The 24414-nt window shown below is 43.1% G+C and overlaps 1 protein-coding gene across 1 annotated transcript in view; it reads left to right on the forward strand.

Moving 5' to 3' along the window:
• Nucleotides 1–24414, forward strand: part of LOC120930421 — a 48534-nt gene that overhangs the window by 3309 nt on the left and 20811 nt on the right. Inside the window, exons 2-3 of the mRNA XM_040341608.1 lie at nt 2386–2562; nt 20943–21143. Of these exons, the coding sequence (XP_040197542.1) occupies nt 2386–2562; nt 20943–21143 (378 nt within the window). The remainder of the gene's footprint in view (nt 1–2385; nt 2563–20942; nt 21144–24414) is intronic.

The following is a 24414-nucleotide window of genomic DNA, read 5'->3' on the forward strand; positions in this document are numbered from 1 at the left end:
TGATTAGAAACTCTAACATGGCTTAACACATCTAAACATGTGTAAATGTGACTAAATGCAGCCAAAACTGCTTTAACCACTTCCCGACCGCCGCATGTAAATATACGTCCACAGTATGGCACGTACAGGCACATGGGCGTTCATGTACGTCCTTGCCTTCTAGCGGGTGGGGGGTCCGATCGGGACCCCCCCAGCTACGTGCGGCGGTCGGGTTTGCTCGGGGAGCGATCCGGGACGACGGCGCGGCTATTTGTTTATAGCCGCTCCGTCGCGATCGCTCCCCGGAGCTGAAGAACGGGGAGAGCCGTATGTAAACACGGCTTCCCCGTGCTTCACTGTGGCGGCGCATCGATCGTGTCATCCCCTTTATAGGGGAGACACAATCGATAACGTCAGTCCTACAGCCACACCCCCCTACAGTTGTAAACACACACTAGGTGAACCCTAAATCCTACAGCGCCCCCTGTGGTTAACTCCCAAACTGCAACTGTCATTTTCACAATAAAGAATGCAATTTAAATGCATTTTTTGCTGTGAAAATGACAATGGTCCCAAAAATGTGTCAAAATTGTCCGAAGTGTCCGCCATAATGTCGCAGTCACGAAAAAAATCGCTGATCGCCGCCATTAGTAGTAAAAAAAAAATAATTAATAAAAATGCAATAAAACTATCCCCTATTTTGTAAACGCTATAAATTTTGCGCAAACCAATAGATAAACGCTTATTGCGATTTTTTTTTACTAAAAATAGGTCGAAGAATACGTATCGGCCTAAACTGAGGGAAAAAAATGTTTTTATATATGTTTTTGGGGGATATTTATTATAACAAAAAGTAAAAAATGTTGCATTTTTTTCAAAATTGTCGCTTTATTTTTGTTTATAGCGCAAAAAATAAAAACCGCAGAGGTGATCAAATACCACCAAAAGAAAGCTCTATTTGTGGGGAAAAAAAGGACGCCAATTTTGTTTGGGGGCCACGTCGCATGACTGCGCAATTGTCTGTTAAAGCGACGCAGTCCCGAACTGTAAAAACACCTTGGGTCTTTAGGCAGCATTTTGGTCCGGGGCTTAAGTGGTTAAAGTCTATGTTACCTTAAAGTATAACTAAAAGCAAAAATTTGTTTTAGTTTTGGACAGAGTGGAGATGGATTAGGACACCTGACAGTTTTTGTTGCTGTCTCTGCCACTTTTCACCCTCTCTGTTTGTCCTGTTTACCATTATCATTGAAAGTGAACATAAAAGAAAACCCTAAACTTTGGGTTAGCCCCCCCCCCCCCCCGAAAAGTAATAGAGGGAATCTTTCAATATGGACACTAGTTCTGGTGACCTAGGGATCCCCATGGGGTTCCCTTAATTTGCAAGGATTTTCTTTCACTTCCTGTTTTGACTGTAGCACAGGAAGTAAAGAGAAATCTCCCTATTGGGACACATATGACAAAAATAAACTGACAGGGGTTATGATCCTTCCTTACTCTATCCAAAATGGAAACAAAGCCGTTATTGTTCCTGCATAGTTTATAACTGTATTAGAAAGTGTCTATAACATAGTATGTTCACAACTACTTTTAGGCTGGGTTCACACCAAAGTCACATGCGGCTCGCAGCAGGGGTCCGATGCGTCCCTGTTCTCTGTTTCTGGGACAAATAATTTTTGCCTGAATTCGGCACTGAAGCGGCGCCAAAGACTCACATGACCTCTGTGCAATCCACTCCCCAGTCACTCCGAAGTTGTGTGAACCTGCTCCATATAGAGCCAGTCACAATTTGCTGTCATGCGAATTGGATGCAGGGAAACGTGCATCCAATTTGCACTAGTGTGAACCCAGCCTGCATAGATAGGCACTAGTGAGGCTGCATAGATGGGCACTGGTCAGGCTGCATTGAATGGACACTGGTCAGCCTGCAATGAATGGGCACCGGTGAGGCTGCATTGCTGGGCACTGGTCAGGCTGCATTGGATTGGGCACTGGTAAGGCTGCATTTCTGGGCACTGGTCTGGCTGCATAGATGGACATTGGTGAGGCTGCATAGATGGGCACTGGTCAGGTTGCATTGCTGGGCACTGGTCAGGCTGCATAGATGGCCACTGGTCAGGTTGCATTGCTGTGCACTGGACAAACAATAAATACCTGACATAGATTGTAACTTTTCCTTAGACCCCATACACACTATTAGATTTTTGTCTTCAGATTTACCAAAACCATGTAGTACAAGGGCCTGCCTGATTGCAAACAATTCAAAACAAAAATTTGCAGAAAATCTATTAGTGTGTGTGGGGTCTAACTCTATCCAGAAAAAATATGGCTAGTTTGTACACTACAATTTTTCTTCAAATATGTATTTACTGTATCTGTCTGAAAAAATCATCTGTGTTTTTTCTCCAGCATTCTCTGAACCAAGCAATTTGCGTGAAACCGTAAGACAATCTGCAATGTCTGAATTCAGTGACAGTGACCAGGATGCCTTTGATGAGCTGGATATGTTGACTCCACACACCAGGTCATTACAGTCTTTGGAAAATGCACAGAGTGAGTCTCGTGGAGACTGCTCATCAGATTCAGGTGTGCTTCTGGCTATTTAATATTACATCTATAATGCACATTATTTTGTATGGTAAAATTTAAGTAATAACTAAATTGTATTTAATGTAGTACAAAATATCATCCTTTGCTTTCTTTGACATTTCTTCTATATGTTTTCTGCATATTTTTTATGATAAACAGAGCACTAACTCACGTCCACCGGCCAGACACTCATCAATAAAAAGCAGATACTGTATTTTAAGTTGGACCTAGTATTAGATATTTATCCTTAAGTGTATGCATGTAAAATGATGTGTTAGTGTAAAGCTGACCATAGATGGTTTGAATCGCAGTTGGTTCAGCAGGGACCGGCACAGGTTGTTGGATTTATACATGCAATTATTGATAGCTATAGCCGCTAGCAGTAATCACTGTGTTCTCCCAGCAGGGGCGGCTCCCAACCCCCCCCCCCCCCCCCCGTCCACCAGAACACATTAGCTCCGCAGGAGGGAATCAATCGATTTTCTTTCCTGCATCATGGCATATGGCCTAACACTGACAGGTACTTAATACGCAGTATTAACTTTTCTAAAGCTAGCCATAGAGGGTGCAATTTTTTTTCTGCAGCCATGGGTTGCAGAAGAAAATTTCTCAATTCCCCCATCAACATAGTCATTGTTGATGGGGGAATCCCTCCCACAGAGCTGTTAGAAGATTTTTGCTAGTGGTTCTAGGCTATAGCCACTGGCAATAACTGCATGTAAAAATCCAACATGCTGGTTGTACACAATGACTTGGGTAAAATCAGCATGCTCCTAGATGGTTCGAATCTTGGCTGGTCCCTGCTGAACCGGCCAAGATTGGAACCATCTGTGGCCAGCTTTACAATGCTTTCATCTGCTTATCTCTCCAGAAGGATGGGACCATCCTTGTTCGGACATTATCATGGGTCACTGTCTATTTCCTGGATTAAAATAGGATATAGATGCACAGTTTTTTTGGGGGGTTTAACTAGAAGATTGAAGGAAAATAAAAAAGAAAGAAAAATGACAGGTCCTCAAATCCACAAAAGTGATGTGGATGCAGGGGACTCCCCCACTGCGCTATTGTATTCTGACAGTGGAGATTCACGTTTCAGCATGACAACGACCCTAAACATACAGCCAGAGCTACAATGGAATGGTTTAGATCAAATTTTCATGTGTTAGAATGGCCCAGGCAAAGTCCAGACCTTAATCCAATTGAGAATCTGTGGCAAGACTTGAAAATTGCTGTTCACAGATGCTCTCCATTCAATCTGACAGAGCTTGAGCTGTTTTGCAAAGAAGAATGGGCAAAATTGTCACTTTCTGGATGTGCAAAGCTGGTAGAGACATACCCAGAAAGACTTGCAGCTATAATTGTGCAGCATAAGGTGGTTTTACAAATTATTGACTCAGAGGGGCTGAATACAAATGCATGCCACACTTTTCACATATTTATTTGTAAAAAAAAAATAAAACCATTTGTCATTTTCCTTCCACTTCATAATTATGTGCCAATTTGTGTTGGTCTACCACACATAAAATCCCAACAAAATACATTTTCATTTTAGGTCATAACATGACAAAATGTTCAAAGATTCAATGGGGTATGAATACTTTTTCAAGCACTGTGTGTGTATATATATATATATATATATATATATATATATATATATATATATATATTTATTTAATCGATTTTTTTAAATCGATTAATCGACTCATTTTGATTAATTATAAAGCACATACATTTTTTGGGTCACCACCATATATAGTCCCCACTGTAATATCCACAGACATCTCCCCACTGTAATATCCACAGACATCTCCCCCACTGTAATTTCCAAAATCAGCTCCCCCACTGTAATATCCACAGACATCTCCCCCACTGTAATATCCACAGACATCTCCCCCACTGTAATTTCCAAAATCAGCTCCCCCACTGTAATATCCACAGACATCTCCCCCACTGTAATATCCACAGACATCTCCCCCACTGTAATATCCAAAATCAGCTCCCCCACTGTAATATCCAAAATCAGCTCCCCCACTGTAATATCCACAGACATCTCCCCCACTGTAAAATCCACAGACATCTCCCCCTCTGTAATATCCACAGACATCTCCCCACTGTAATATCCACAGACATCTCCCCACTGTAATATCCACAGACATCTCCCCCACTGTAATATACACAGACATCTCCCCCACTGAAATATCCACAGACATCTCCCCCACTGTAATATCCACAGACATCTCCTCCACTGTAATATGCACAATCACCCCCACTGTAATATCCTCAGACATCTCCCCCACTGTAATATCCACAGACATCTCCCCACTGTAATCCACAGACATCTCCCCCACTGTAATCCACAGACATCTCCCCCACTGTAATATCCACAGACATCTCCCCCACTGTAACATCCACAGACATCTCCCCCCACTGTAATATGGTCCACATCTCCCCCACTGTAATATCCACAGACATGTCCCCCACTGTAATATCCACAGACATCTCCCCCACTGAAATATCCACAGACATCTCCCCCACTGAAATATCCACAGACATCTCCCCCACTGTAATATCCACAGACATCTCTCCCACTGTAATATCCACAGACATCTCCTCCACTGTAATATCCACAGACATCTCCCCCACTGTAATATCCACAGACATCTCCCAACCTTAATCCACAATCATCTCCCCCACTGTAATTTGGTCCACATCTCCCCCACTGTATAGGAAGATTAGTGCTTGCTTAGTCTTACCAGAGAAGCCAGCTGAACACGAGCAGTTGAGGCCGGGTGATGATGTCAACGCGCACCTAGGCCGCTGCCGGGTGGACCAAGATAGAATTATGATATTGTATTGATAGGTTTATGGGTACTTAATAGAAAGCAATACATGTAATCTGGATGCTATGTGACATACAAACTATTTTCATATGTGTGTTGTTTTAAATATGTTAGTGTATTTTGATATTTCAAGTTTGGGACCATAACATCATGCTTTTCCCATAATGCATAGTGCTTAGTTAGTTATTGCACTGAAACAATAAATCGCTGTCTAGGATTAAAGATATATGAAGATGTTTTAGCTCAGTTTAACATCCGTGTCTAAAACACATATGAAAACAAAATAAGACTGCATTACTTTTTCAAGTCACTTCTTAGCTTGTCTCCCTCTGCTGGTTCAATTTTGACTAGAATAGAATTATTTGGTTAAAATAAATTGTGTTTTACAATCATAATCAGTAAAATCATGATATTTAATGCACATTTTCTATCTTGCAAGATTTACCTTTCAATTTATTTGATTTTTTTTTAAATCACAAAACATTGCAATTACATAGTTAAACAATATTTAGCTTTCCTGGCTGCCATAGTTGTGAAATATTATTATTATACAGGATTTATATAGCGCCAACAGTTTGCGCAGAAGTTTACAATATACAGGCACTTTTCAGTACACAATTGGGTTTATTTACTAAAGCTGGAAAGCGCAAAATCGGGCTCACTTCTGCATAGAAACCAATGAGCTTCTAACCCCAACTTGTTCAATTAAGCTTTGTTAATAAAACCTGGAAGCTCATTGGTTTCTATGCAGAAGTGAGCCTGATTTTGCGCTTTCCAGCTTTAGTAAATAAACCCCATTGTGTACTTAAAAGTGGGGTATGCCTGTAAAGAGAGACAATACAGTAATAATACAATTAAATACAAGAGGGTTAGGAGGGCCCTGTTCATGCAAGCTTACAATCTAATTTGGTCGGACTGATGGAACAAACGATAATAACTGAAGGATGAACTGATGGTAAAAATAGAAGATTTGGTTATTAACTGAAGACAGGATAGGCTTTCCTGAAGAGATGATTTTTCAAGGATAGCCTAAAAGTGTACAGAGTAGGAGATAGCCAGACAGATGGGAGAGGCTCTGGAGAAGTCCTGGAGATGAGCATGGGAGGAGACATGGGAGGTTGAGAGCAGGAAGTCTTGGGAGGAGCATTGGGTGATAGAGGATGATTTGGGTGATAATTAGAGACAAGATGGCGATGTAGCTCAGGGCAGAGTTGTATAGGTCTTTGTATGTTATTGTTTTGAAGTTTATTTGTTGGGCAATGGGAGGCCAGTGAAGGGAAATAATCAAGGCAATAAACAACAAGGGAGTAAATAGGTTGCTTAGTGATTTCAATGGTTAAAAAGGGGCATATTTTAGAGATGTTACGGAGGTGAAGTCTACGGCCCGGTTTCACGTAGCACTTACGCCGACGTATCTCAAGATACGTCGCGTAAGTGCACATATGCGCCGTCGTATCTATGCGTCTGACTTTGAAAGCAAGATACGCCTGTAAATAGACTTCATCCGACCAACGTAAGTTTCCTACGTCGTCGTATCTTGGGCGCATATTTACGCTGGCCGCAAGGGGCACTCCCATTGATTTACGATTCGAATATGCAAATGAGTGAGATACGCCGATTCACGAACGTACTTGCCCCGATACTTGTTCATCCGATGAAAACGGTCTGATGGAATTTTTCATCAGATATCCGATGAAGCTGACTTTTTTTTTCAGTCTTGCCTACACACCATCAGTTAAAAAACTGATCGTGTCAGAACGCGGTGACGTAAAACACGACGACATGCTGAGAAAAATGAAGTTCAATGCTTCCAAGCATGCGTCGATTTGATTCTGAGCATGAGTGGATTTTTAACCGATGGACGTGCCCACAGACGATCAGATTTTTCTATCGTTTTTTTAACCATCAGATATTTTTAAAACAAGTTCCTAGTTTTTTCACCGATGGATAAAAAACTGATGGGACCCACACATGATCGGTTCGTCTGATGAAAACGGTCCATCAGACGAACCGATCGTGTGTACGCGTCATAACAGGTGTTCTTCTAAGATAGCCCTGTATTTGGCTCCATCCATCTTCTCATTAACTCTGACCGACTTCCTTGTCCCTGCTGAAGAAAAGGATCCCCACAACATGATGCTGCCACCACCATATTTCACGGTGGGGATGATGTGTTCAGCGTAATGTGCAGTGTTAGTTTTTTGCCACACATAACGTTTTGCTTTTAAGACAAAAAAATACAATTTTGTCTTAAATTCATCTGACCAGAGCACCTTCTTCCACATGTTTGCTGTGTCCACCATATGGCTTCGCACAAACTGCAAACTGGACTTCTTATGGCTTTCTTTCAACAATGGCTTTGTCTTGCCACTCTTCCATAAAGGGCAGATTTGTGGATTGCATGACTAATAGTTGTCCTGTGGACAGATTCTCCCACCTGAGCTGTGGATCTCTGCAGCTCCTTCAGAGTTACCATGGGCCTCTTGGCTGCTTCTCTGATTAATGCTCTCCTTGCCCGGCCTGTCAGTTTAGGTGGACGGCCATGTCTTGGTAGGTTTGTAGTTGTGTCATACTCTTTCCATTTTCGGATGATGGATTATACAGTGCTCCGTGGGATGTTCAAAGTTTGGGATATTTTTTATAACCAAAACCCTGCTTTAAACTTCTCCACAACTTTATACCTGACCTGTCTGCTGTTTTCCTTGGCCTTCATGATGCTGTTTGTTCACTAAGGTTCTCTAACAAATCTCTGAGAGCTTCACAAAACAGAGGTATTTATACTGAGATTAAATTACACACAGACGAACTCTATTTACTAATTAGGTGATTTCTGAAGGCAATTGGTTCCACTAGATTTTAGTTAGGGGTATTAGAGTAAAGGGGGCTGAATACAAATGCATGCCACACTTTTTAGATATTTATTTGTAAATAATTTAAAAAAACATTTATCATTTTCTTTCCACTTTACATATATGTGCAACTGTGTTGATCTATTGCATAAAATCTCATAACAATTAATTCACATTTTTGGTTGAAACATGACAAAATGTGGAAAATTTCAAGGGGTATGAATACTTTTTCAAGGCACTGTAATATGTGAACATGGTTTTTACCTACCTTGTGTGTACAATAAATGTTGTATATTTGTGACAAAAAGTTTCACTCCCTGTTTTTTTATTATTTTTAATATTTTTTTTTATATAAATATTAGTGTGTACACAATGGTGATGTGTTAAGCCTGGATGCACAGACACACACCAGTGGTAAATCATGCAGTTGGCCTTGGGTCCAGAAAAATTTAGAAAATTCCCAAGAAGTTTTCCTTGGGTGAGTTTTATCATTGCGTATCAATATCTTGTTTCAGATTTTTTCGTCTGAACTATACTAATTTCAAGTGACAGTCACAGCACATAAGAACCCTGGAATTTTCTCTTGGTGGCGAATTAAAAGTTGCTTCTCCAAAGTGTTTTTTAATGCATTGTAAAATTCCTCAAAGAGAATGACACAATAGGCTTACACAGCAATCTCAATATGCAGCCTCAAATTACTATAACTGTTGGACTATTTATGAAAAAAATATATATATTCATATATATATATATATATATATATATATTTGATCATTTGACTCATTAACTTCAGAGGTAGAGATCACCTTATCTCTGATGGCTGTTCAGCTTGATTCCTTACTATTAGAATGCCTTACTCGGGTAAGTGAGGCCAAAATGAGTACAGGGTACCCAGGGCCGCCATCAGGCATTACACCTGTAAGGGGCCCGATGGTCCCCAGGGGCCCGGCTGGCCCCCCTACCGTTTTTTTTTGCATTACACCTGTAAGGGGCCCAATGGTCCCCAGGGCCCCTTACAGGCCCGCCTGGCCCCCCTCACGTCTTTTATTTTTAAATTTATTTATTTTTTGCATTACACCTTAAGGGAGGCAATGGTCCCCAGGGCCCCTTACAGGACCGGCCGGCTGGCCCCCCCAATTTTTTTTTATTTTTAATATATATTTTTTTGCATTACACCTGTAAGGGGCCCGATGGTCCCCAGGGCCCCTTACAGGCCCAGCTGGCCCCCTCCCATCTTTATGTATTTCTTAATTTATTTATTTTTTGCACATTACACCTGTAAGGGGCCCGATGGTCCCCAGGCACCCCTCCCCCCCCCCTGCTTATTATCTCGCGTCAGGAGAGAAGAGATTACACTTGCTTCTTTTCGTCTGCACACCCTTCGCTTCTGTGCTCCAGGGGGGCCCTGACTAAAGCTGTGTAAGGGGCCCCAAAATTTGTGATGGCTGCCCTGAGCGTACCTCTATGCATGAATAGAGCCACAGCACACACGTGCAGTAAAAGGAGGAGATGACTGGGAAACTTGAAAAATTACTGGATCTGGTGGTAGGAAACAGAAAAGCTTTGCCTGTTAAACATTGTTACTGGGGCAAAGCTTTCTCTGAATTGATATCTAAACTCCACCAAATGCAACCCCCCCCCCTCTCTTTCCAAGGAGTGCCTTTACTAGTCTAACTAGTCCACTAACACTGACTGTATGGATAGGCTGTGTTCAGCATACTGTAAATGTAGAATCCAAACGACTCCACAAGGATTCAGGGATTGATTTTACAGAATAGCACAGTTCTTGAATGCACCACCAAGGTGCCTGTGTTCTGTCAAAATAGGCAATTCATCGAGATCTTCAATCATGTCACTTTGGTTACTTTAAACCACCAGTAATTGGAGACGAATTGCTGTTTTCACACAACACTGGCAACCGTATACACTCCAGTACACGATATTGATAGCCTGATACTAACCAACAAAATGCCCACCTCCGAGTTGGCGACAACCTTTTCCTTCTTAGCCGCTGTTCTGTCAAAGCAGTAAAGTCTTTGTGTATTGGAGTGTACACACTTGCCAGTATTGTGTGAAAACAGCAACTCGTCAAAATCTCCAATTATTGATGGTTTACATAAACCTGAAGTGATGTGATTGGAGATCTCGACGAATTGGCTATTTTTTTTGACAGAACACTTGCACTTCATTGGTATTGCTCCCTTAGGCACTTTATAGGCCACAACAGGGTCACCTTAAATAAAAGCTTCCTATATAATGGAAAAGCAGTTAAAAGATGATATAAGTACAGAAGTTATTGTGTTTCGATGTTGCTTAAGATAGACTATGCAACTTAAGCCCCTCATTAGAAGGAGTGGTTTATGTGTTCCCTTTACCTTCTGCACTAATATCAACTACTCATCAATGTGAATAAGCTTGTGTACCGTGTGTACCTGTGAACTAAAGAATAGATGGAGCATCTTGTCCTTATTTGAGGCCAGCTGCTTATTACTAAATGTATTAGGCTTTGCAGAGTGTGCATTCATCTGTTCAGCTTTTAGTATGTTTTGCAGAACTTGGGAAGTACCTAAAACAGGACTGTGATAAAGAAGCACAAATATATTTGTAAAGAAAAAATAAATCATAAGCAGTTTTGCCTGCTAATGCTTAATTTTTGGTAGACTGCTTTTTATGCCATATTAACTAGGCATGATTTAGATGGCGTTAGCAAAAATGTTGCAAGCATATAGATTGTAGCATATAGAATGCAGCAGTCAGTACTCTCTGTGTTCCACCATGCTTATGGAGGTAAGTGTGACCTCCTGCACATTATGGTCAGTATACTTCCTTCATGGTGGTCTGTGTGTTCAGCTATATGATAGTTGGTGTGCCCCTTTATGGTGGTAAGTATGCATCCTTTATGTTGGTCAGTATATGCACCCATTGTTATGCTCACAGCCTGTGCACCCTTTGTTGTGATCAATGTGTGACCCCTTCACGGTGGTCAGCATGAGCCCCTTTTATTGTGGTCAATATATTTCCCCTTTATTTTAGTGTGTCTCTGCCCCCTTTTTTTTTGGGCAATGTGTATCCCATATTAGTGGTCAGTGGTTACTACCCCCCCCCCTCCCCTTCATTAGTGGTCAGTGGGAGCAAAGTGTATACATGTACACTTACCTGAGCAGCACTGCACTGGTCCCACGTCAATGGTACATTGGAAACTAGCAGCCCAGCACTTTGGCTATGCTCCCAGGTCACCAATCAGGGATTCTCCTGTGCTTGGGAAAGCACTGAAGCATCTTTTACATTACAGAATGTTTAGCTGAATGTAACTAACTACTAGCAGCCAAACTTTTGAAAAGACCCTTCCTCATAGTTTCTAATTGTCTTAAAGCGTTTGTTAACCCCCCCCCCCCCCAAAAAAAAAACACTAGATACTGTTCCTTTAAAGTATGTTATACAGCACAGTGCTTGTAATGTGCCATTTGACCCCCTGTATACCCTAAAAAACCTGTCTGATCCTGCCTGGCTATACCCTCCCTCTGAAAACAGACCACGATAATCATGGTTGCTGAGCCCTAACACCGTGGTCTGTTTGCATGATTCCGTCAGCTGCAGCTCTCCTGTCTATAGCTCTCTGTGTGTCTGTGTCCTCTGTCCTCCTCCCCCCTCCCTGTTCGTACCTGTGCCTAACCCCCCACCCCCCGCTCCTGCTCCTCGCTATCTGCTATAAAATAATCCTATCCCCTCTGTACTTTAATAATATGTGTCCCTGTGCCTGTTTAATGTAAACAATCAGCCGATCTGTACCTTGTATGAGCACGGCTCCAGACGCTCAGCGGATTGTCAGTTCTCTGTGTCTTCTCTCCCCCTCCTCCCCGCTGACATCAGCGGGATGGCTTGTCCCCGCCCACTGCAGCTGTGAGCCAGAGAGAGCAGGAAGAGAGGAATCAGCTGTGTGCCCGGAACGCAGCTTATATCAGTACAGATCGGCAGATTTTTACAGAACAAAGGCACAGGGACACATCTTAATATGGTACATAGGGGATAAGATGATTTTATAGAAGTGGGTTAAAAACCGCTTTAATTGGGAACCCTATCTTTTCCTTTGTGCTCCTTTATTATTTCACTGTCTTAGATACTTCTAATTTTTTGCAATAAAACATTCTCAAGCCTAACATAGTTACATAGTTAGTCAGGTTGAAAAAAGACACAAGTCCATCCAGTTCAACCTCAAAAAAATAAACAAACAAAATAAAAAACACAATACAATCCCATACACCCAACTCCATACCCACAGTTGATCCAGAGGAAGGCAAAAAACCCCAGCAGAGCATGATCCAATTTGCTACAGCAGGGGAAAAAATTCCTTCCTGATCCCCGAGAGGCAATCGGATTTACCCTGGATCAACTTTACCTACAAATCTTAGTACTCAGTTATTTTATGTACATTTAGGAAAGAATCCAGGCCTTTCTTAAAGCAATCTACTGAGCTGGCCAGAACCACCTCTGGAGGGAGTCTGTTCCACATTTTCACAGCTCTTACTGTGAAAAAACCTTTCCGTATTTGGAGGTGAAATCTCTTTTCCTCTAGACGTAAAGAGTGCCCCCTTGTCCTCAGTGTTGACCGTAAAGTGAATAACTCAACACCAAGTTCACTGTATGGACCTCTTATATATTTGTACATGTTGATCATATCCCCCCTAATTCTCCTCTTCTCAAGAGTGAATAGATTTAGTTCTTCTAATCTTTCCTCATAGCTGAGCTCCTCCATGCCTCTTATCAGTTTGGTTGCTCTTCTCTGCACTTTCTCCAGTTCATTTAAGTAACACTTAAATGATGTTCCTTATTCTCCTCGACTCGCTCCTGAATGACAATTCCATAACAGGTTCCTTACATCAACAAGATAATACATTTAAAACCCCGATCTCAGTAGGTAATAAATATCTCTGATCAGCTTCCACTGACAGGACCAAGAGTAGTACATACTCCATGTTTTTCCGCTATGGCACAGTCCATCTAGTTCAACCATAAAAAAATAAAAAAAACATCCTACAATACCATATACCCAATTCTATACCCACAGTTGATCCAGAGGAAGGCAAAAAAAAAACAGCAGAGCCTACTCCAATTTGCTACAGCAGGGGAAAAATTGCTTCCTGATTCCCCGAGAGGCAATAGGATTTTCCCCTGGATAAACTTTACCTATAAATGTTAGTACCCAGTTATATTATGTACATTTAGGAAAGTATCCAGGCCTTTTTTAAAGCAATCTACTGAGCTGGCCAAAACCACCTCTGGAGGGAGTCTATTCCACATTTTCACAGCTCTTACTGTGAAGAAACCTTTCAGTTCCTCTAATCTTTCCTCAAAGCTGAGCTCCTCCATGACTCTTATCAGTTTGGTTGCCCTTCTCTGCACTTTCTCCAGTTCCCCGATATCCTTTTTGAGAACTGGGGGCCAAAACTGAACTGCATATTCCAGATGAGGTCTTACTAATGATTTGTACAGGGGCAAAATTATATCTCTCTCTCTGGAGTCCATACCTCTTTGCTCGCTTTGGAAACCGCAGCTTGGCATTGCATGCCATTATTGAGCTTATGATCTACCAAAACCCCCAAATCCTTCTGCACTATGGATTCCCCCAGTTGTACCTCCCCAGTATGTATCAAGCATGCATATTCTAAGCCCTCAATTGCATAACATAACATTTACATTTATCAACATTAAACCTCATCTGCCACATATTCGCCCAATTAGACATTAAGGTCTGCTTGTAAATTGGAGACATCCTGTAAGAACGTTATTCCACTGCATAGCTTGGTGTCATCTGCAAAGACAGAAATGTTACTTTTGATCTCACACCCAATATCATTTATAAAGATATTAAAATGTAAGGGTCCCAACACTGAATCTTGGGGTACACCACTGATAACCTTAGACCATTCAAAGTAGGAATCATTAACCACTACTCTCTGAAATCTGTCTTTTATCCATTTACAAACTGATATTTCCAAGCCTGTAGACTTTACCTTAAACATGAGCCGTGTGTGCGGAACTGTATTGAACGCTTTTGCCAAATCCAAGTATACCACGTCAACACTGCCATGCCTCTGTCCAAGGTTTTACTTACCTCTTCATAAAAATAAATCAGGTTTGTAGGAATGAGCTTTGAGTTCTAATCAAACTCATGTTCGACTGGAACATTGCCTGTTCGGCGAACAACGAACAATTTGGGGTGTTTGCGGCAAATTCGAAAAGCCACAGAACACCCTGTTAAAGTCTATGGGAGAAATCTAAAGTGCTAATTTTAAAGGCTAATATGCATGTTATTGTCCTAAAAAGTGTTTGGGGACCCGGGTCCTGCACCAGGGGACATGTATCAATGCAAAAACAGTTTTAAAAACGTCAGTTTTTTCGGGAGCAGTGAATTTAATAATGCTTAAAGTGAAACAATAAAAGTGAAATATTCCTTTAAATTTCGTACCTAGGGGGGGGTGTAAAGTAAGCATGGGAAATAGCGCATGTTTCCCGCACTTAGAACTGTCTCTGCACAAAGTGTCATTTCTGAAGGAAAAAAAGTCATTTAAAACTGACTCGCTGCTATAATTAATTGTCGGCTCCCGGCATTCAGAGATAATTCATTCATAAAAAAAAAAAAAGCGTGGGGTCCCCCCAAATTCAATTACCAGGCCCTTCAGGTCTGGTATGCATATTAAGGGCAACCCCGCTGTCAATTTTTAAAAAAAAATTACGTGGGGTTCCCTCCAAATATCCATTCCAGACCCTTCAGGTCTGGTGTGGATTTTAAGGGGAACTCCACCCCAAATTAAAAAAAAATGGTGTGGAGTTCCCCCAAAAATCCACACCAGACCCCTTATCTGAGCATGTAACCTGGCCGGCCGCAGAAAAGAGGAGGGGACAGAGAGCAGCCCCCCCCCCTCCTGAACCATACCAGGCCACATGCCCTCAACATGGGGAAGATGTCCCCATGTTGATGGGGACAAGGGCCTCATCCCCACAACCCTTGCCCGGTGGTTGTGGGGGTCTGCGGGCGGGGGGCATATCAGAATCTGGAAGACCCCTTTAACACAGGGGACCCCCAGATCCTGCCCCCCCATGTGAATTGGTAATGGGGTACATTGTACCCCTACCATTTCACAAAGGAAGTGTAAATAGTTGTAAAAAAAACACACACACCATGGATCCCGGACGATCTTCTCATCGCTGGAGAGGAGATCACCCGTCGCTGGATACCGACAACGTTGGAGCGGGGAGCGGGGACCGAGAGTGGATTACCACGGCTGGATTTTTTTTTTTTAATAAAGGATTTTTTTCCACGGTGTGTGTGTTTTTTTACAACTATTTACACTTCCTTCGTGAAATGGTAGGGGTACAATGTACCCCATTACCAATTCACATAGGGGGGCCCAGAGGCAATTCAGTTTGCATGTGTTGTGCTATATAAGTTTCTCACTCACTCACTCCCCTTTGTTAAAGGGGTCTTCCAGATTCTGATAAGCCCCCCGCCCGCAGACCCCCACAACCACCGGGCAAGGGTTGTGGGGATGAGGCCCTTGTCTCCATCAACATGGGGACATCCTCCCCATGTTGAGGGCATGTGGCCTGGTACAGTTCAGGAGGGGGGGTCTGCTCTCTGTCCCCCCCCCTCTTTTCTGCGGCCGGCCAGGTTACGTGCTCGGATAAGGGGTCTGGTGTGGATTTTTGGGGTGGAGTTCCCCTTAAAATCCACACCAGACCTGAAGGGTCTGGAATGGATATTTGGGGAAAACCCCACATCATTTTTTTTTTAATTGACGGCGGGGTTCCACTTAATATCCATACCAGACCTGAAGGGCCTGGTAATTGAATTTGGGGAGACCCCACGCTTTATTTTTATTTTTTTATGAATAAATTCTCTCTGAATTGCCGGGAGCCGACAATTCATTATAGCCGCAAGTCAGTTTTAAATGACTTTTTTTTTCTATTAGAAATTACACTTTGTGCAGAGACAGTTCTAAGTACGGGAAACATGCTCTATTTCACATGCATACTTTACACCCCCCCAGGTACGAAATTTAAAGGAATTTTTTCACTTTTATTGTTTCAATTTAAGCATTATTAAATTCACTGCTCCCGAAAAAATTGCCGTTTTTTAAAACTTTTTTTTTGATACATGTCCCCTGGGGCAGGACCGGGTCCCCAAACACTTTTTAGGACAATAACTTGCATATTAGCCTTTAAAATTAGCACTTTAGATTTCAAACGTTCGAGTCCAATAGACTTTAACAGGGTTCTAAAGTTCACACGAACGTTTGCTGTGTTAGCAGGTTCTGGTGCGAACCGAACAGGGGGGTGTTCGGCTCATCCCTACAGGTTTGTCTGACGGCTTCTGTCTTTCATGAATCCATGCTGTCTGTTGCTTAAAATGTTTTTTTTCCAGCAAGAACTCATCCATGTGGTCTTTTATTAAACACTCCAGTATCTTCCTAACTATAGAAGTTAAACTAACAGGTCTATAGTTACTTGGTAAAGACTTTGTTCCCTTTTTAACTATAGCCACCACGTTGGCCCTGCGCCAATCCAGTGGTACTATTCCAGTCATTAATGAGTCCCTAAAAATTAGAAACAATGGCTTTGAAATTACAGAGCTTAATTCTTTTAGGATCCATGGGTGGATGCCATCACCCACGGATGTACATATTGGCAGCTTGGTAGAACAATAATGCAGCGCTGCATTATTGTTCTACCATTTTACTTTACTTTGTTTGAGTGCTAGCTGCTTTGTTTTTTATTTTATGTTTGGTTTAGCGCAGTTTTTTCCCCTTTTTTTTATATTGGCAGCTTTGCGCAAGTTAAACACCTAGTAGGTGGGGCATTTGCCTAAAAGTCTACAACATAAATATGGCATTATGTAGAAGTCCTCATAAATATGGCATTATGCAGACTTAAACTGCATGTATAAAATAAATGGTATAGTAGATATTATCTAAAACAAAAAAAAATGGTACAAATGCGCCAAAACGTAGACCTGTCTAGCAAATATTGCTACAGATTGCAAGGTTTGCTATCTATGCCTCACCTCTATTCTGACACTAGATAGCTTTATAAACCCTGCTTAGAATGTGCAGCATTGTATTGAAAAAAAAGACATCATTCTAAACCATAAAAATAAAAGTCAGAACTGATAACTTTGTGACATATTGTCAAAAACAAATGCTACTGTTGCTGGCTGGATAGTAAAAATGAAAAAGGAATAAAAATTCAAATGTCTGTAGAAGATAACGAGGAAAAAGCAGCATCAATATCACTATAGGATCTGGCTAGAGCTGCATCAGCAGATTGAAGGAGGATGATTAGGATTTAGGAGAAAAAAGGGATTAAAAAGTCATGGGGAAGCCCTCTAAAGCCCTCTGTTACCGTGAGCTGTGCAGATATGGACCATTAAAAAGAGCAAGCTATTTGTCCAGATGAGTTGGCTTAGGGAAAACCTGATATGTATTTGGCTTGATGTACAGCCTTTGGCACACACAAGCAGGTACTGAGTCGGAGTCTTCTGAAACAACTGTTTTTATTGGCTGTGGGACAAAGAATAAAATTCATGGGTTAGTTTAGGAGTGATGCAGCATACTATGGGCAAACCTGCTGAATGTCATACCAATATATAAAAAGTGCACAGACCTTTTGCTGCAAAATATCATGTGGTCCACCAAACATTTCTGAATTCCCACTTGGAGAAAACTGGCCTTAGTCTTGTTGCATAGTTACATGAGTAAAACCCATCCTAGTCCATCCAGTTCAACCAACATAAAAATAAAAAAAACACACATACCCCTCTGCTCCTCAAAAGTGACAATGGTTCATGAGGAGCTGGGAACGAGTCCATAAAGCGGAACTTTGCCTTTTGGGTGGAGCTCCACTTTAACTTTACTTAAAGGGGTTGTAAATGTTTGTTTTATATTTTCTAAATAGGTTGCTTTAAGCTAGTGCATTGTTGGTTCACTTACCCTTTCCTTCGATTTCCCTTTGAAATGTTTTTTTTCTTTGTTTTCTTTGTCTGAATTTCTCACTTCCTGTTCCTCATCAGTAAGCTGTTCTGGCTGACTAATCCCCAGCCAGAACAGCTCGGATGATGGGGGAAAGCTTACTGAGGAGAAACAGGAAGTGCGAAATTCAGACAAAGGAAAAAAAACATTTAGAAGGGAAATGGAAGGAAAAGGTAAGTGAACCAATCATGCACTATCTTAAAGGAACCTATTTAGAAAATAAAAAATGAACCTTTACAACCCCTTTAAGGTAACGCCTATAAATTTGTTTCTGCTCTTCTTAAAGGGGTGTTCCAGCCAATTTTTATGTTTACAAAAAGTGTAGCTGCTGGCTTTTAATAAACATACACTTACCTGCTCCAGCATTCCAGCGACGCGCCGGCCGGGGCTCCGCTCCTCTCCCCCCCTCTCAGGCCGGCGTCTTCATTTCAACTGTGGGCACACGGCCGTGACAGCTTTCGGCTTCACGGCCAGGCACCCACTGCGCGAGCAGCACTGCGCATGGGCGTCCGGTGCGGCCCGGTGCCGTCTGATTGGACAGGAGATCCCCTAGGACCTGTGACGTGTCCTAGGCGATCGCCTACAGGGAGGGGCTGCTGTAGGCGATTAAGCTTAATCGCCTAACCAGCCTCTCGGCGGAAGGAGGAAGTGGGACAGGAAGTCCCACTCCTCCTGAAGCCCCCACTCCCCCCCCAAAAAAATGACATGCCAAATGTGGCATGTAAGGGGGTGAGGAGTGGGATAAGCGGAAGTTCCAATTTTGGGTGGAACTCCGCTTTAATGAGGACCCACATTTTGGCTCAATGTTATGCCCCAAACATTTGTAAATTTGTTACAATGACAGACATATTTGTGTTGAACGTCAACATTTGCTGCAAGAAATGTTCACTTTTGAAGTCGATCTCTTACATGCCTTGACTCGTGATGTGTTTTCAATGTGACTTCTTTTGACAAGCACTTTTATAAAATTTTTATCATTGGCAGAATAAAACAAACACCATGATTGGTGTAGAGGTTTTCAAATGACTTAACAGATCATGTGATTGTTTTTTCAAGTGATTGGCTCTATTTGGTGAGAAATAATACTGAAAAGGTGCGCTTAGCCTCAGAAAATATAAAATCAAAAACTCCTTGAGTAGTGAGGAAAAATGTATTATGTGTATCAATAGGGTTATGTTTGACTGTGATGGTGTCGCCAAAATGAATGCGACAACAGAGTCGTAAATATCTTTGGGTGAAATGAACAATGAGAAATATATCACTTCAAATATGTATGATTACAAATAACCATAAAAATTCAATGAATATGATGCTAGAACATGCAAAAATATCATATACTCACCGGCCACTTTATTAGATACACCTTGCTAGTATTGGGTTGGACCAGGGCTGATCCTAGGGTCACAGGCGCCTGGGTGCAGAAATATTTCTGGCGCCCCCACATGGGCATGGTCATTATACTAACTCCTCCCCTTTACAAATGTTTATATGGCAATGACTCAACCACAGAGATGCTCCCCCACAAAGTCTTCGTTACCCTGTGATCCTTACATGATCTCTTAACAATAAACAAAATACAGGAAGAGAAGCAGAGTACTTTATTGGGACCTGGAGTTGGGCCTCTCTGATGGACACAGAGAGGGCTTCTGTTAGAGAGTCTGTTAGAAAGAGCCCCCAGACATACTACAGACATGATACAGGAGATGGTCAGATACTGCAGACATAGTACAGGAGACGGTCAGAGACTGCAGACATAGTACAGGAGACGTTCAGAGACTGCAGACACAGAACAGGAGATGATCAGAGACTGCAGACATAGTACAGGAGACGGTCAGAGACTGCAGACATAGTACAGGAGACGGTCAGAGACTGCAGACATAGTACAGGAGACGGTCAGAGACTGCAGACATAATACAGGAGATGATCAGAGACTGCAGACACAGAACAGGAGATGATCAGAGACTGCAGACATAGTAAAAGAGATGGTCAGAGACACATCAGTTCTGGACAGACACACACCTATGTCTAGAACACTAGTTATGGACAGAAACAAACAAGGAGAGAAGGGAGGGGAGAACTCTGCCACTTCGGTGCCCCCACCCTTGCAGGCGCCTGGGTGCAATGCACCCTGTGCACCCTGCCTAGGATCGGCCCTGGGTTGGACACCCTTTGCCTTCAGAATTGCCTTAATTCTTTGTGGCACAGATTCAACAAGGTGTTGGAAACATTCCTCAGAGATTTTGGTCCATATTGACATGATAGCATCACACAGTTGCTGCAGATTTGTCAGCTGCACAACCATTAGGCAAATCTCCCCTTCCACCACATTCCAAAGGTTCTCTATTGGATTGCGATCTAGTAACTATGGGGGCCATTGGAGTACAGTGAACTCATTGTCATGTTCAAGAAACCAGCGGTGAGATGATTTGCGCTTTGTGACATGGTGCATTATCCTGCTGGAAGGAGCCATCAGAAGATGGGTACATTGTAGTCATAAAGGGATGAACATGGTCAGCAACAATACTCAGGTAGGCTGTGGGGTTTAAAGGATGCTCAATTGGTACTAGGGGTACAAATGGTAAGTAAGAGTGAAATAAAAGTAAAAAACATTAAGTTGCTAATTGAAAGACAAAAAAGTAATCAAGCATTTTAATTTTTTACAGATATTTGCAAATATACTGCATCCTTAACCATTGGTTTTTCTGATCCTGAAGAATCACTTGCCAACTTACGGCTTTCACTGTTAGATCACACAGACCATGGAAACGACAACTATAATGCAGAAAATAGTACCAAATGGGATGATAACTTGGTAATTCTCTCACACAGGAAAATAAAAGAATTCCTAGCTTTTTCCAAGAAAGGTATGATGACATTTTATAACCAGGGTTTCAGATAAATCTTATTTTATTGAAAAACCTTTACCAATAGAGCAAGATTGGTAAAGTGTGCATTAGCATTATCACTCTGTGTAGCAGCGGGGAGATAGGAAAGACCTCCCTCTTACCGGCTCTGTCATAAAAGAAGTGTTTACAGTCCAGGGATATGCAATTAGCGGACCTCCAGCTGTTGCAGAACTATAAGTCCCATGAGGTATAGCAAGACTCTGATAGCCACAAGCATGACACCCAAAGGCAGAGGCATGATGGGAATTGTAGTTTTGTAACATCTGGAGGTCCGCTAATTGCATATCCCTGGTTTACACACTCCTTTCACTGTGCCAGCAGGGAGATCAATGTGCTCGGGCCATATTTAGACACAAACACACACGCATGTGTGTTTGAGCTTTGGGGTGCACACCCTTATGCAATAGGTTGCGCACGGCACACCTATGCTCTCCCTTCTAGAGCGTTGCTAGGTTTTGGGTCCCTCTAACCCTGCATGGCAAGGCAAAACTAATTTTCTAGCTTGCCTCCACAGACAGAAAACCAGTCCTTGGGCTTGTTTTTATGTTTTACTGAAGGAATATAAACTTGGATGGGGATAAGGCGTTATGGGATGGCAAAACTGAGTTCAGATACAACTTGGAGGACAACTTCTCTATGAACAACTTGCAGCAAAATGTATCCTAGACTGTACTCCCTTTGGAATAATGTCAATCCTTAATGGATCAGTAGCAAATGTCTTCTTACATCCCAACTGTATGCAGGAGCTCCATGTCCCCTCAGTGAAAAATAGCAAAGTCTCAACTGTATGTAGGAGTTCTGTGTCCCCTTTAGTAGAAAATAGCAAAATTGCAATTGTATGCAGGCGCTCTATGCCCCCTTAGTAGAAAATAGCGAAATGCCAGTCCACCTGGCTTCCTTGAAAAGATCCCAGAGCAAGGGGTTAAGGTAAGGTGTGACACTTTCCTTCTAAATATTGCATCTGGATTGACTTCTCCCTTTTGTTGACTCTGGGGGTGGTAGGTAGAGGTACTCACACTGTCCCTTGGAATCCTGCTGCTTGCAAAGACTGCTGTTCAGGCATCCTTTTGTACAGGTCCTCCCTTGCATTACAGGGTGTCTCCTGGTCAACTACTCAGTTTCTTCTTTACACAGGTCATGCCTGGAGGCAGAGCCCCCCCAGACCCAGGGGCCCCTTCAGGCCTCACAATCCTAGGCTCAGCACTCCATACTAACCAGCAACAACCCCTCACTGACCAGGCTCTTAAATAGCTATGGGCATATCTTACCAACAAAGCCGGAACAAGGGTGGGCAGAAGGGTCAGTTGCCCTGGGCACTGTGGTATCATGTGAGGTGGGAGGGCACTACCTGGAGGTGAGGGGAATTTGTTTTGGGAGGGTGGATGGGGTTGTCTCCGAGCTGGTTGATACGGCTGGAGGCCTATCATGGGAAAGGTCGCACAGTGTAGTGGTAAACTTCCCCAACAGTGACTGCAAGGTCCGTAGCTGTACCTTGCTCCTTCCCATTATCCCTTGAATCTCAAACTTGAGCACCGCTAATTTATCCTTAGGTAATCGGCATTCCATAGCCTCCGAATCCAGCACTATGCCCAGGAAACTAATCACCGTGGTCGGGCCCTCTGTCTTGTCTGCTGCCAGCTGGACACCTAACCTACCCGCAACATGCTGCAACGTAGATAGGAGAATCGCACACACTTAGGTAATCGGCATTCCATAGCCTCCGAATCCAGCACTATGCCCAGGAAACTAATCACAGTGGTCGGGCCCTCTGTCTTGTCCGCTGCCAGCTGGACGCTTAACCTACCCGCAACGTGCTGCAACGTAGATAGGAGAATCGCACACACTTTGGAAGAAGGCGGCCCCCACGCAAAGATAATCATCCAAATAATGGATGACCGATTCCAGGCCCCGACACGTCCCTCACCACCCATTCCAAAAAGAAGCTAAACTTCTCAAACATTGCACATGAAATGGAACAACCCATGGGCAGACAGCGATCCACAAAATATTCTCTTTGCCAACAGCACCACAGCAGCCAAAAACTGTCCGGATGTACCAAGAGCAAGCGAAAAGCGGATTCAATATCCTATTTTGCCATCAATGCCCCCTGCCCAAACCTCTTCACCCACCTACCTGCCGCATCAAATGAGGTGTAGGACACTGTGCAATCATAAGGGTCAATGGCATTATTGACCAAACCCCCATTTTCGGTTCCTTCTTAGGCACCATCCCCAGAGGCGAAACCACCAGAGTCTGCAAAGGCTTCTCAGGAAACTGACCCCCCATGCGCCCCATCGCGACTTCCTTGGCCAATTTTTCGGATACCACCCCCCGGTTGTTGCAATGCAGACCTCAAGTTCCTCGCAAAAGCGGGCACCGTGGACAGAGAACATGGAATCCTAAAAACCTTCCGAGAAACCAGCGGCCAAAATGCCGCCGCCTCTCAATTCGGGTACCTATTTAGGAAAGGTAGCATCCTTTTTGAAGCATCGCGACTGAGGATGGGCACCCCACACCCTCAGCACTTATGCTTGAAACTACAAGACCCCCGTACTTACAGGAACCCTCATTATATTGCCAGCAGATCCCCAACTTCTTTTCGACCGGCAGTCCAGAAGAAATGACACCCCCAGCCCGCTTGAAAACACTGGCTCGGGGCTCGAGCCAAGGACATGAGCTGCATCCAGATGCTGATGTCCTTGTGGTCCCACCTAAGGGATGGGCGGAAAGCCCTCTGCTGCGGGAACTGTTTATCATACCGCAGCCACGCGGAGCCACCATATACCCGGTGGGCCTCGCTGACGGCATCCATGTAGTAAAACAGCACCGAACAATGATCCGGGTTCTTTTCCCCTATAACGCTTGCCATAATGGCAAACGCTTGCAACCAATTCACAAATGTCCGGGGAATCAGTCTATACGTATGCTTCTCCTCATCCTCCTTCTTGGAATGCAACAAGGAGAAAATCTCCACATACTCACCTTTGCAAATTTTGTCCCAGACCTCCTGCTTCAAATGTGCTCCCAATGGCTCTTCGAAGCACACATATACCTGACATTTTCCCGCATCGGCAATCCTAACCACATCCTTCCATCCAGTGGCCTCCTGCGCAACCCCGACTCCTCCCCGCTTTGGAACTCACTGCTGCAGCTTCCAAGGGAGGCGTGTAAAGCACCGCTGGAGCCAATGACCCCCCACTCCCGGTGGCAGTGCACTAATGGCCCCATT

This window comes from Rana temporaria, chromosome 3 (genome assembly GCF_905171775.1).
Source record: "Rana temporaria chromosome 3, aRanTem1.1, whole genome shotgun sequence".
NCBI classification, from domain to species: domain Eukaryota; kingdom Metazoa; phylum Chordata; class Amphibia; order Anura; family Ranidae; genus Rana; species Rana temporaria.